Source organism: Phyllosticta citribraziliensis, assembly GCF_038025025.1.
Source record: "Phyllosticta citribraziliensis strain CPC 17464 chromosome Unknown J3D65scaffold_4, whole genome shotgun sequence".
Taxonomy (NCBI): domain Eukaryota; kingdom Fungi; phylum Ascomycota; class Dothideomycetes; order Botryosphaeriales; family Phyllostictaceae; genus Phyllosticta; species Phyllosticta citribraziliensis.
The window spans coordinates 1,969,526-1,982,584 of NW_027117341.1; the positions used below are offsets into that span (position 1 = coordinate 1,969,526).

The 13,059-nt window shown below is 59.3% G+C and overlaps 4 protein-coding genes across 4 annotated transcripts; 2 read left to right on the forward strand and 2 right to left on the reverse strand.

The window, feature by feature from the left end:
• Nucleotides 1–274: 274 nt before the first annotated feature.
• J3D65DRAFT_693715 (uncharacterized protein) lies at nucleotides 275–1,063 on the forward strand (the record flags this gene model as incomplete). Its single annotated transcript, XM_066803965.1, has 1 exon — nucleotides 275–1,063. A coding segment is annotated over one exon (489 nt), but the record flags the coding sequence as incomplete, so codon positions are not given.
• A 1,011-nt stretch (nucleotides 1,064–2,074) lies between these two features.
• J3D65DRAFT_601940 (GPI ethanolamine phosphate transferase 3) lies at nucleotides 2,075–5,299 on the reverse strand (the record flags this gene model as incomplete). Its single annotated transcript, XM_066798069.1, has 2 exons — nucleotides 2,075–5,060; nucleotides 5,106–5,299. The coding sequence occupies 2 exons, from the start codon at nucleotides 5,297–5,299 to the stop codon at nucleotides 2,075–2,077; spliced, it is 3,180 nt and encodes a 1,059-aa protein (XP_066657199.1).
• Nucleotides 5,300–6,062: 763 nt separating this feature from the next.
• J3D65DRAFT_601941 (uncharacterized protein) lies at nucleotides 6,063–6,623 on the reverse strand (the record flags this gene model as incomplete). Its single annotated transcript, XM_066798070.1, has 1 exon — nucleotides 6,063–6,623. The coding sequence occupies one exon, from the start codon at nucleotides 6,621–6,623 to the stop codon at nucleotides 6,063–6,065; it is 561 nt and encodes a 186-aa protein (XP_066657200.1).
• A 2,643-nt stretch (nucleotides 6,624–9,266) lies between these two features.
• On the forward strand, nucleotides 9,267–12,243 carry J3D65DRAFT_601942 (armadillo-type protein; the record flags this gene model as incomplete). Its single annotated transcript, XM_066798071.1, has 3 exons — nucleotides 9,267–10,946; nucleotides 10,992–11,826; nucleotides 11,873–12,243. 3 exons carry the CDS (start codon nucleotides 9,267–9,269, stop codon nucleotides 12,241–12,243), a joined length of 2,886 nt encoding a protein of 961 aa, XP_066657201.1.
• Nucleotides 12,244–13,059: the final 816 nt, after the last annotated feature.

Consider the following 13,059-nt stretch of genomic DNA (forward strand, 5'->3'; position numbering starts at 1 on the left):
CAAGCCGCCATTGGAAAGATATGCGCCTCTTTTCAAGCGAAGGGACAAATGGGAAGGCTTATTCTTGGATCCAGGACTTGCCAAAAGGGCATGCGGCCATTATACGGACGGTGGGAACTGCGATGGGTCGACCATGATGTTTGAGATTCCGGAAGTTGGCTTTCGCCTGGTGTTCAAGCTGAGTGGAAATAGACCGGGGGGCCAACTATTCATCCACTTTCGGCTTCCAAAACCGGATCAAGAAGAGGAAGAGCGGGAGGGAACCCAGGGACATGGACAAGAAGGAGTCATCCAAAAGGAAGGAGATGAACGAGGAAAAGAAGAAGGAGAAGAGGAAGAAGAAGAGGAGGAGGAGGAAGAAGAGGAGGAGGAAGAAGAGGAGGAGGAAGAAGAGGAGGAGGAAGAAGAGGAGGAGGAAGAGGAGGAGGAGGAGGAGGAAGAAGAACAAGAAGAAGAAGAAGAAGAAGCAGAAGAAGAAGAAGCAGAAGAAGAAGAAGAAGAACAAGAAGAAAGGAACTGGCAAGATGACCTACCATACTTCCCTCTTATTTGGAGCAGCGGATTCCATTCATACACACGCACGGCCCGAGGCTTTGCCCCATTCCACCAATTATGGACAGGCAAGCGCTACATATTATGCTCGCATTACTACGATTGTGACGTGGAGGATCCCGTAACCCTCTGGTTTACCGACTGGAACAAGCCAGTCCCGCGCCGTCTGCGGAACGAATCGTATTTCATGCAACATCTCGATGAACCCTAGCAATTTTCTGTCCAACACTGCACGTCTGGAATGAACATCATGGCCGCGTAGGCACCCTTCATCAGCGAGCTCTCCAGTCGTCCCAAAGCGGCAGTCCCCATATCGTGTCCAACATCAAACGTCTAAAAGTTGCGTCTTCACGCGCACAGGCCATGTCACCATTCTGCCCAAAGCGGCAGTGCCTTATGGTCCAACATCAAACGTCTAAAACAACAGCAAGGCTACGGATCTGCATTCATCCCGCCGGTCCGGTTTTCGTTCAGTCCGCCCAAAACAGCAATCTCTCCATCCACCATCCATCCATCAAGCAAAATCGAACGTCTAAAAGTTGCATCTTCAGGGCACAAGCCACGTCACCATTCGCCCCACAGCGGCAATCTCCCATACTGCGTCATCATCCATCCATCAATCATCCAACATCCAACATCAAACGTCAAACATCAAACATCAAACCTCTATCTGATGTCTTCAACGCATGACCCCGGCCTCCTCTACCCTTCGCCACACCTACACCAGCATCCTTAGCTGAGCTCGAATGTGGCTGAGGTGTGTCCTTCATTAGGTGAGGTAGTGGTGTGGCTGAAAACCGTAACATCCGGATGTCGAGCAACAACGAACCCGTCCGCCGCACGCCCACGACCCCCGTCCCTTTCCATTCCTCCTCCTTCTCCAGGAGATCAACTGAAATGCGTCTCACGCTGGCCATGTATCTATCTAGCAGGTACAGCAGGCGGATGGGGAAAACAACAGCAAAGTCTTCTCGGGCAGGGCCGGCCGGGCCGGTCGTGAGAGATGAGATGAGATAGATTCGTACTGTACCACTGTACCACTGTACCACTGTACCATGCCATGCGTACGGTACGGTACGGTACATAGGCTGATGATGTGGTAACTACCCGCTATCCCTCACCACCACCATCGCGGCGGCGAAGGAAGGTGCTGTGCGTGCGTGGGTGGCTCGGGTCGGGTCGGGGGGTCGGGGACTTCTTTAACTGAAAGTGAAAGTCTCCACTGTTCTTCCAACGTCGAACGACGTGAGAGCGCACAGGCCAGCGTTGTTAGCTGAGCTCGCATGTGGCTGGTGTGGCTGCGTCCTTGGGTGAGGTGCCAGGTGGTGTGGCTGAAAAGGGTACTACATGTCCACGTTCCCCCCCCCCCCCCCCCTAGATCAAGATGATTGGTTTCGCGTATGATATGATGCTCGCGCGCTACATCTAGCTAGCTACATTTATATACATCAATCAAGTGCACCCGCCTTCCCCTTTCCCTCACCACTCTCTCAGCCTCAACGCCCTCAGCCCCCTCCCTCACTCACCACCCAAACACCGTACTCACGCTCCCAAACCCCCACCACGTCCCCACCACGCCCACCGCAAACGTCGCAACACACGCGACGCCCACGCCCGCCGCCGCCGTCAAAAACCGCGGGCAAAAGACGCGATAGAGCATCAAATGCCGCCGCAACCACGCGACCTCGACCGCCGTCGCGAGGCCCAGCATGACGAACACGGCCACAAACGACGCGGCGGCCATGGCGACGGCGCCCAGCAGGCCGGGCCGTTTGGGCGGCGCGCGCCACAGCGGGATGGCGGGGACGGCGACGGCGGCGAGGACGAGCGGCGCGAAGGTGTTGAGGGCGACGAGCAGCGGCGAGAGCGGGTAGGCGACGGTGTGCGTGGCCAGGAACGCGGCGTCCCATTGGATGCTGGGCAGCGTGGCCGAGTGGCCGGTCGTGAAGAAGTGGGCGAGGGCGAGGAGGGCGAGGGCCGTGGGGCCGATGGCCGAGGCAGAGGCGCGCGTCGGTTCGGACGACGACGAGGCCGCCGCGACGGGCAGGTTCGGCGTGTTGAGTTTGTTGGCCGCGAGGATCTCGAGCACGCAGAAGATTTGCACCAGCATCGCGGCCATGGCGCCCGCGCCCATCGGCTTCTGCACGTGCACCAGCAGCAGCGCCCACGCCGGCAGCACCAGCGCGTACCGCGTGCCATGCACGTTCGCATAGCCGCGGATCTCGAGCGCCGTATTGGCGTCCTTGGAGACGACGGTCGAGTCGGCCTCGTCGCCGGGCCGCGCCTCGCGCGTGCGGATCTGCAGCAGCGGCTTGCACCACGCGTAGACGGTGTAGCCGACGGCGAGCGCGATGCCCATGGTCACGCGGCTGAAGACGACGCGGATGCCCTTCTGGCTGCGCTTGGGGATCTGCGGCAGCAGGTCGGCGTCGTCGGCCGCGTCGAGCCCCCAGAAGATGGCCGACAGGAGCAGCCCGATGCGGAACGTGAAGCCGAGCCAGAAGGGCGCGAGCCCGTGGTACGAGTGCGTGCGCGTGTAGAAGAGCTTGACGGCCTCGGGCAGGGCGAGCGCGACGGCGAAGGGGATGGCGAGCTGCCACAGGGCCGACGTCGACGACGTCGACGAGGCGTAGTACGTCGACCGGCAGTAGGGCATTTGCTCCTCGCGGCAGAGGCGCGACAGCGACGAGAGGCGCGTGAGGACGATGAAGACGAGCGAGTGGTAGCAGCCCAGGGTGCGGTCCTCGGCCTTGTCCTGCCGCAGCGACGACGCGAAGAACAGGACGCCCAGCGTCGCCAGCAAGAAGTACAGAATGCGGTCTTCCCAGATGGTGTACGAGTTGGACGCAAAGCCCACGGCCAACAGCGACGGAAACACCAGACTGACCCAGCCCCAAAAGGACGTGGGAAGGGGGGACCGCACGCGGAACTTGGCCGTGAACAATGCAGACGCCAGGCCGATGAGGGACAGCACGGCGCCGCCAAAGAAGACCGAGTGCTGCACTTCGAAAGGCTCGACGAGGTAGCCAGCGGCCGCTCCGCCCGCAGCGCCGAAGAAGAGGCCTAGCAACCCCCTCATCAACAACAGCGGCGTCAGATCCGTGTGGTCGCCCGTGACGCCGCGCGCGTAGACGACGAGCACGGCCAGCGACGCCGCCAGCACGCCTATGCCCTGGACCATGCTGACGAGGTGGAACTCGGCCCACAGGCTCTTGCACACGCCAAGCGTCACCTTCTGGTAGCCCGAGTACCGCTCATACACCTGCTTCCACTGCTCCTGGGTTGGTTTGGAAGTCTTTTTGAGTGCGTCCCACGTCCGCTGCGCCGTATCCCACAGCCCCAGCGGCGATACTTCCTGCTCAGTAAGCCCCTTGGCCAGCGCGTACTCGTGTTGGTATCGGTGGATCTGCGCGGCCGCGAGGCGGTTGACGAGGGCGAGGTTGCGATAGTCGTCGCCGCGCGGGCCGACAAAGGCCTCTTCAATCGGCTTGCCGAGATTGTTGAACGGTATAGGCAGGCCGAGGAGCAGCGCCAGCGTGGGAACGAGGTCGATTTGGTTGACTGGCCGCTCCTTGGCCGTGGCAGGCGGCTGGACGAGGTCCGGGTGGCTGCGTCCAAAGATGCCCCTTTTCGAGTACATCCACAGCGCGGCCTCGACCTCGTCGTCCGACTCGCCGCCGTGGTCGCCCTTGGAGTCCATGCCGTGGTCGCCCATGACGACCAGCAGCGTGTCGTCGTCGAGCGTCTCCACCACGCGCCGGAACACCCCGTCCATTTGTTGCAGCTTGGCCGCCATGGCCGGGTGGTCCGGCCCGTAGCGATGGCCCGCGTGGTCCACGCCCAAGTAGTGCCCGATGAGGACGTCCCACTTGGTCGAGTTGGCGGGCGCCAGGTAGGGGAAAAGATGCTCGCTGACCCCATTGTCCACAGTGTGCAGATCCCACACGTTGAACGAATCGTAAGGCCGCGTGAGCTCTGCGTCAAACAAGCCTGGGAACAGCGAGTGCCAGGTGTCGTCGCCCAAATGAACCACATTCTTGCTCGCATTACGCAGCTGCGCGATCAAGTTATCCTCGTCAATGGCGGTGCCGGCAAAGTTGGACCCTGCGTCGATAAATGTTGGCAGCGTGCCGGTCGTCAGTCCCTTGAGGCGCTGCAGCGTCGTCGTCGGCGGATCCGCAATGAACGGCAGCAGCACCGCATTGTTGGGCTTCTTGACCGCCATCTCGTGCAGGAACGGAATGGCATTGTGGAAGTGGTGCGGCTCAGCGTCGTCCTCGCGGGGTAGGAATGGAACCGTAAAGTCGTAGCGCAGCGCATCGACGATGATGACGACGGCCTTTTCAAACGACTTTGGATGCCAGCAACCCTTTTCGACCGTCCCTGGAGTATGCGAGGCGCCATGCAAGTCTATCGGGGGCACCGCGCAATCGGATTTGTCGTCCAGAACCAGACGCGTCAGGAGAAAACCGGTGGTGAAGAGGTACAGGCCGAGGATGTGCAGAACGCTGCGCCAAGTTAGCTGACGACACGAAGCCTGGAGGCAAACTTACCTCATGAGGACCAAAAAGGCCACGAGCAGGCTGTGGGAGCTCTTGAACTGCAGCTCCCGCCGTTTGTCGGCCGCCTTTGCATCTCCAGACCGGTTGCGGAGGCCTTGGGCTTCCTCCTGGTCTTGCCTGGCCTTTGCGGCGGCAAACTGGGCGGCAATGCCCTGATATTCGGACCTGGGTTTGCCGTCCTCCATTGGCGCTTCGATTGAAGTGGCTACCGAAATGACATTGGGCGAAAGTTGCGGCGAGCGAGAGAGGCAGCTTGGTCGGCGAAATCAAAGCTCAAGCTCGGCAAAGGTTCGGATCGACGTCAGCATCTGGATCCCTGCGGGCGACGGGAACAAGCTTAATTTCGAGCGGCCGGGCTGTTGCCATGTGAGAGCTCTATTTTGGTAAACACACCGGCCGACGGCCTCTCCCGCCTCCGCTACTGCAGGAACCAGGCACCGTCTCCACCTTTCCAACGGCGCCCTTTTGCGGGTTTTGTATCATACATTACAGAATAGAAGCTATAAACTTGCGAGGGGAGCGCTAGTCCCCACGCGCAAACCGACTATCCAGACAGTTTTGCAGCAGAAAACTAATGGGTGGGGGGGGTGGTCTCATTGCGGATGTGCCAAAAGCAAGCGCGCTGCAAGAATGTACAGAAAAGGACGCCGAAATGTGCAGTGCAAGGGCCTTTTCATCAGGAGCTCCCAGAGCCGCTCCTCCGCAAACGCCAACGCTGCAGGTTGTCGAGTGGTGGATTGCATTGGGGGAATAAACAATAAGGAGGGTGAGCTGGCACCAACACCAGTAAAAGAGTGCAGACCGCCGAGGAATCTGCACACAAGAAAAATCGTCATCAAAGGTAAAGAAAGAAACTGAGAAAGCTCAATCGGTCGTAGCCAGGGGCTTTCAATGGTTGGTAGGACGGGCATTGATTGCTAAGGCAAGTGTCCGGGGTACGAGGATGGCTCAAATCGAGTACTCGTTCTTCTCGGTGGTCTTTTCCTTGAGACCACCTATGCGCTCGAGGTCGAGGGAGACGAAGCGGTCGTTGTGGTCCTTTTGATAGGGCGGCAGCTGCTCGTCTTGGACGGGCTCGAGACCGACGCTGTGCTCGCCGACGCGAACGACGACGACGCGGCCCGGCTGCTTGCTGCCCTTGTCGTCCACTTCCTCGGGGAAAGTTATGCGAATCTCTGGGATGGGACTGTCAGGAGAGCGCGCTTCGTTCATGAGGTCCTTTTTCTCATCGTAGACGTATATCGAGCCGCGGTTGTCGCCAGGGTAGGGAGGGGCCGTGGTCAGAGTCAGGCTGCGGTGGTGGTGCGATACCTTGGCATTGGGATCGTGCTCATTGTACATGGGCAGGTCCGACTGCTTCTTGGAGTTGCGTGCGCGGCGAAGCAGGAAGAGGGCAATGACGGAGAGGAAGGCGACCAGGACGAGGACCAAAAGAGCGATGAGGAGTTTGATCATGGCGGGCGTGAGGTTGAAATCGCCGCTACGGCGGACCAGAGTCGAGTAGGCCATGGTGAAACGAGTGGCGGTGGACTGGTATTGTTGGGGTGGACCTGTGTCTCCGAGAGCCAAAACAAGTGCGCAGGGGGCCGACGAGGAGGGTCGAAGGGTGTTGGAAGACGCGTGTTTGAGTTGAAAGTGTCTGGGCAAATCGTGAGCAATGCGGCGGGCGAGTATGCGCGGCGGGCGAGGACTCGGCTGTAGGGCGTAGCGTACCGGCGCAAGGAGTTTTTCGGGGCGGCGGGCACTTGAGCGGACGGTCGAGAGTGTTGTTGTGGTCGTGGAGAAAGAGTGTATGGCAAGACAGTCGGGCTGAGAGAGTGAAGCCGGCGACTGGAGGTGCTCGCAAGTGGAATGAACGACGGCGGACGGGAAAGGAAAAGAGAAAGGAAGTCGGGGACGAGAGACGTGCGGGTGTTGAAGAAGGGAGCGGGAGGAGGAGCAGGCGGTTGTCATGCATCCCAATTGGGACGCTAGCGCCGAGACGGAAATTGCGCTGCTGGATCTGCCAACCAACTCTTGGACCAACATGCACCTCGCCCGCAGCACGGCGCTTGCGTGGACCGTCCAAGCGAATCACGATCTCCTCCATCATGTCTTCCGTCGTTGTCGGCGCTGCGGTCGAGGGAGTCGCTCAGGAGCCAAGCTCGTCAAGCCCGTCGACGGCGACAGGGAGACGACGCAAATCATTCCTCACGTCGAGTCCCTTTTTCCATACACAGATAGAGTTGCCGTTAAGGTTATTGCGAGCGCGGTCTCCTGCGGCGCATCCGGTGTCATAGAGATGAGAAATCTGGGGGTCGACGCAAGGGAGGCCTGAGGCGGCGCTGCATTCCCCGCAAGGAACTCGACAAGACTGAAGACTTGGACTTACAAAGAGACTCGCACGTGGAAGGTGATGATGTTTATGTAGGCCCTTCATTCTTTGCAGCTCGGCAGGCTGGGCTGGCCAAGATGACGCACGCAGCAGAGTGGTCCACAGAAACGGCAGGCATTCCAGAATCCAGACCACCTCAGACGGCGACTCGAAGGGCCGAAGTTTGTGCGCTGCTGAGAATAGAACACCTCAGGCGCCGGCAGGCAGCCCACCAGCGCGAGCGAATGTCAGTCGGTCTGCCTCAGACACCAGAGAGCAAGAGGCTACGAGAACGACTACGGTTCGTTATCGCGGGCTTGGCATCAGACGACAGGCTTTTTAGTCGTTATCTCTAGCTGCGGTGAAGGTGGAGCAGCGGGTTTGGTCAGGTCTGGCGTGCGGGCCGACGGGTGTGCAGCGTGACACGGGGGCATTTGGAATTGGCTTGGAGGGCAATGGACAGGTTCATGTTGCGTCGGAAAATAACAGAGCAGAGGGAAGCCAGCGTCTCATCGGCAAGGCGAGGACGCTGTGAAACCATGCTGTCTCAAGATGGTGCGCCGGGGAGCGGCAGAGCAGTCGTTGACCATTGGAGTGGCTGCGTATGTAGTACGGTGGACGGATGGAATGATGGGAAGATGTGGAGTCGTGAGGTGGGGTGGGTGAGGATGGCGACGACAACAAGACGGATGTTCGTTGATGGATTGCGACAGACAGGCGGCAGTCGGTCGAGTCGAGACACGGAGCAGCCCTGCGCAACGGCGGCACGCGACTAGAGGGGAGAGGGAGAGGGAGACGTCCATGAGAGCCTGCGAGATCGACTGCGGCCCCATTTTTAGCAGGGCGACAAGGGCAGCCAGGCGATCCATGACCTGAACCAGAGGGGATCTCAGCCTGAGAGCTGGAGAGCTGGAGAGCGGGCGGCCCGCAGAGCCACAAACACCATCTTCGACTAGGTACCCTCTGCCTCTGACTGGGGCCCCTCGCAACTCTGTCGCCCTGCCCTGACTCCCCGTCCAACACCAAGACGCCCGCCCTACCAAGACTCAGACGACTTCCCTTCCCGCATCCTCCGCCGCCGCCGCCGCCGCCGCCGCCAAACTTCGCTGCTCCACACCTACACCTCTCGTCGCTCCCATCCTCAACACCATTCTTTTGCTCGTCCGTCCCCTCGTCCCCTCGTCCACCCTCCGCTGGCCCTCGCGCTTCCGCCCCTCCCGCGCGCTTCCTCGCTCCTCATCCGCTGCCCGCCGCCCGCCGCCCGCCGCCCGCCTCTTCCAAAAACTACCTCAGTACCTACCTTACACGTCCTCACGTCCCTCTCCCACTCCCACGGGAGCCCGTCCACTCGACTCGCCGTCCTTTGCCACGACGCGCCAGATTCCTCGCTTCCTCGACCTGCAGCATCCCTTGCCTCTCCACCCGCTCGCGACACCCTCTGCGCCTTCTTGGGACGAGAGAGGCACTCACTGATGCGTCCCTTGACAAGCGCGCGAGCATACCACTTCGAGCTTAGCATGCGCAGTGCTTGACACACACACACAAAGCCCTCTGTAATTACTGTCTACCCAAGGGGCCCCAATCGCTCCAACCTGCCGAGCCCTCTCTGTATATTCCACTTCCCTAAAAGGTGCCTCCTCGCTCCCTCTCTCTTGCCGCCGCCCTCCGTCGTCATCCATGCTGACCCAGCCTGCACCACAGCTCCCGCTCCACACCACCACAACCACAACGCATCCTACTGGCTTGGTGCTCCCAACGCCTCGCCCTCTTCGACCCTCCTACTCCTCCACCAACAGATGATGGTCTCGGGCATGGTCAGCAGGCAGACGTTCCCGCTGCAGACGGGAAAGGTGCGTAAGCCTACCACGCTCGTGTGCGACTGCAATCCTGACCCTCCCCAGGCCATGTCGGCCTCCCGCTTCGGAGATTTTGGCGGTGTCCGCCCTTCTGACGACGAACGCCCCGCTGCGCCCCCGTCCTTTACAAACGGCTCCAAGACCTACGGCAACATCTGGGGCAACGGCGCCCTCAACACCGCCTTCGCCCCGAGGGACCGTAAGGCCACGGCCTCTTCGGGTCCCATCCGCCCGCTTGCTAATGTGCGCGCAGAAAACGCCTCCTACCGCTCGTCGCTGCCAGAAGAGGTCGAGGGCAAGACTGGTTCAGGGTCTCTCGTCGCCTCGTCAGAGACGGACCAGTGGAGCCATCAACGGACTCCATGGAACATATCCGAAACAACGACTCAGCCCGTTGCAAGCCGGAGAGCCTCGAGCGTGTCGCCCGTCAGTCACGTCCCGTCCTCGCAGGCCTACGTCGACCCCACGTCCCAGCGCTTTCCCGTCTCTCGCGCCCCCATGATGGCGCAGGCCCTGGCCACAAAGTCGACGACCAAGCCCAACCTCGACCCTACCTCGGGAAATTTTGTCGTCCGACGTGCCACGGATGACAGATATGGCGATTTTGGTGGCTTTGTCGACATTGACCCGCGCCAGAGGTCGGCCGACTCGGGCATGAGAACCTGGACCGATGCTCCAACCCTCCACTCGCCGACTGAAGAACGCCGCAGCGTCGCCAATTCGGAATACTTTTCCAACTCGAGCGCTGCCCCTTCGCGGAGCGGCAGTCTGCCTCCATCGCGCCACGGTTCGGATCCTGTACAGTTTCCCCAGTCTGCCGAGCCCTATGCCCGCTTTTCTCAGCCAGTCTCGGCCGCTGCCCGTGGGCAACAGCAGTCCATGTCAGGCCAGGCCAATGGCCGCTACCAGGAGCGAATTGATTCGGCATACAGTGACATCATCTCCCCATTTTCTCGCATGTCTGTAGACAACAAGATGCCCGAACAAGCCATGACGCTGCACAAGTCGTCGTTCAATGCGCAGACCAGTGCAGCCAACTACGGCCACCAGCAATCAGTGTATGCGCGTCAAGTTGCGGACATGACTCAACAGCATCTCGGGGCCGAGGACAATGGCGCCGGCTCCTTTACTCCTGAGGGCTACCCCAATCTCAACTCCAACCAGTACGACCACGCACCGCTGCGCGGCTTCCAGTTTGGCAACCGTGCCGGCGTCATGACGCCTGGTGTGGATTTCCGGCAGAGCCCGCAATACTACTCCACCGGCGGCACGCCGCCCGTCTACGATCCTCTGTATCCCTCGCGTAACCCTCAAAATGGACGTTCGCAGCAAGATGCCGTGGTGCTGGAGAGAAAGCTGCGGGGCATTCAGCAAGAACAGCAAGGCTACCCGCCATACGCGCAGCTATCTGCTCAGTTTCCGCGTCAATTCGACCCGTACATTTACAGCATGCACATGAATGGCATTCCGGGCATTCACATGCACATGCCGATGATGCCGGGGATGATGCATCAGATTGAGCCGCCAAAGGGTCCCAGACAGGACGAGAGCGGCCCGGGTCTCAGAAGTGCCATGCTCGACGAGTTCAAACACAACAGCCGCAGCAAGCACTACAACCTCAAGGTGTGTTGACCGTCTAGCGCCAACTGCAACTGCTAACTGTTTCAGGACATTTACGACCACATTTGCGAATTTAGCGGCGACCAGCATGGCTCTCGCTTCATCCAGCAAAAGCTCGAAACGGCCAACAGCGACGAAAAAGAGCGCGTGTTCAAAGAGATACAGCCGAACGCGATGCAGCTCATGACGGACGTGTTTGGCAACTATGTCATCCAAAAGTTCTTTGAGCATGGCGACCAGAACCAGAAGCGCATTCTGGCCAATCGCATGAAAGGCCATGTCTTGAACCTGTCGCTGCAAATGTACGGCTGCAGAGTGGTCCAAAAGGCGCTCGAACACGTCTTGACCGACCAGCAAGCGTCAATGGTCAAGGAGCTAGAGAGTCAGGTCCTACGCTGCGTCAAGGACCAAAATGGCAATCACGTCGTCCAAAAGGCCATTGAGCGGGTGCCCGGGGAACACATTCAATTCATCGTCGACGCATTCATCGGTCAGGTGTCGACGCTCTCGGTCCACGGCTACGGGTGCCGCGTCATCCAGCGCATGTTGGAGTACTGCGATCGCCCCGCCCGCCGCGCTCTTCTTTCAGAGCTCCACCTGTGCGCCATGACTCTGATCCCTGACCAGTACGGCAACTACGTCACGCAGCATATCATCGAGCACGGCGAGCCAGAGGACCGTACCAAAATCATCGACCTCGTCAAGTGCCAGCTGCTCGCCTTCGCCAAGCACAAGTTTGCAAGTAACGTTGTCGAAAAGTGCCTCGTCTATGGCACCGACGAGCAGCGGCGCGACATGATGCGCAAGGTGTGCGAAAAGACGGAGCGGGGAGAGAGCACGCTCGTGTCCCTCATCAAAGATGGCTTTGGCAACTATGTCATTCGTACGTATTGCGGCCGCTTACACTACGACACTGCTAACCTGGACAGAAAAACTCTTGGACACCCTGACCCCGCCCGACTATGCATACTTTGTAGACCAACTCCAACCCGAGATCCAAAAGGCCAAGCGGACGCTGGCGGGCAAACAGGTCCAAGCTGTAGGCGCCTTGCGTGGCGATGACCAGCACAAGCTAGCTAACAACCTCAACAAGGTCGAAAAGAAGATGCATCGATTTGACACGCACAGCATGGTTCCGGACGCGGCTCAGCGCAACAGCGTCAGTCCGACCCTGCTGAGCACTCAGCCCTCGGCCACGGGCTCTCCCAAATCGGGCATGACGGACGACAAGAGCACTCAGCCTAGCTCGCCTCCTACGGTGGCCAGCGACTCTCCGCAGCTGCAAAAGGCTGCTCCCTGATGGCTGTGACGCTTCGGCCGAGAAACGGCATGGCAACACGGTCGGCGCGAACATATCAACTGTTTCATACTGTCTGTTTTCGATCGTTCGCTTCGGCGTTTGACGGTTGGCGTTCCTAGCAAGGAACATGTTGCCATTTCGAGAACGAATCGCGCCATAGACGACCTGGGTCCCTCGACGCAGGGCAGCCCAGCTAACACGCTTCACCATCACCGCCTCGCCTTTGACGGGCCTCGCGCCGTTTCATCGCGCGGCGTCGCGCCTTTGCTGCCCCTGGAGCATATGTACTATTCACCCCGTTTCGATTTCGTGTTTTTCCATTTTTTTCCCATTTTGCCGCCTTCAAGACGGTGTGTGCATGGCAATCTTTCCTGAGCGCGGGAAGGAAAGAAAAAAAAAGACTGAAAGATAATGGCGCCTTTTTCGATTTTCTGCGAACAAAATGAGGGGTTCAGGGGTTTTCTTCACTTCTTTCGGGGTTGTCTATTTCTCGGCCTGCGCTGACCGACAGAGCCGCCACCTTCGCTAAAGACTGATTGAACGACGACGACTAAATTTTGACGCTGTCACGCTACAATGTACAACGAGAGTACAATGGTGTGAATGAATGGTACGGTAGGGGAAATCGGAGCAACATGGCCTCGTCGTTTGTTTGTTTTCACCTGTCTCCTTGTCTGTTTGCTCGGGCTCTTTTCGGGTATGACGGTAGATGTCCACGTCTGTCATGGCCACTGAACGCGTACGTACGTAGGTACAACAGGACTATAGTCGGCTGTCGGCGTTGTCAGAATGTTTTTTTTGCGGTCTGCCATTGTT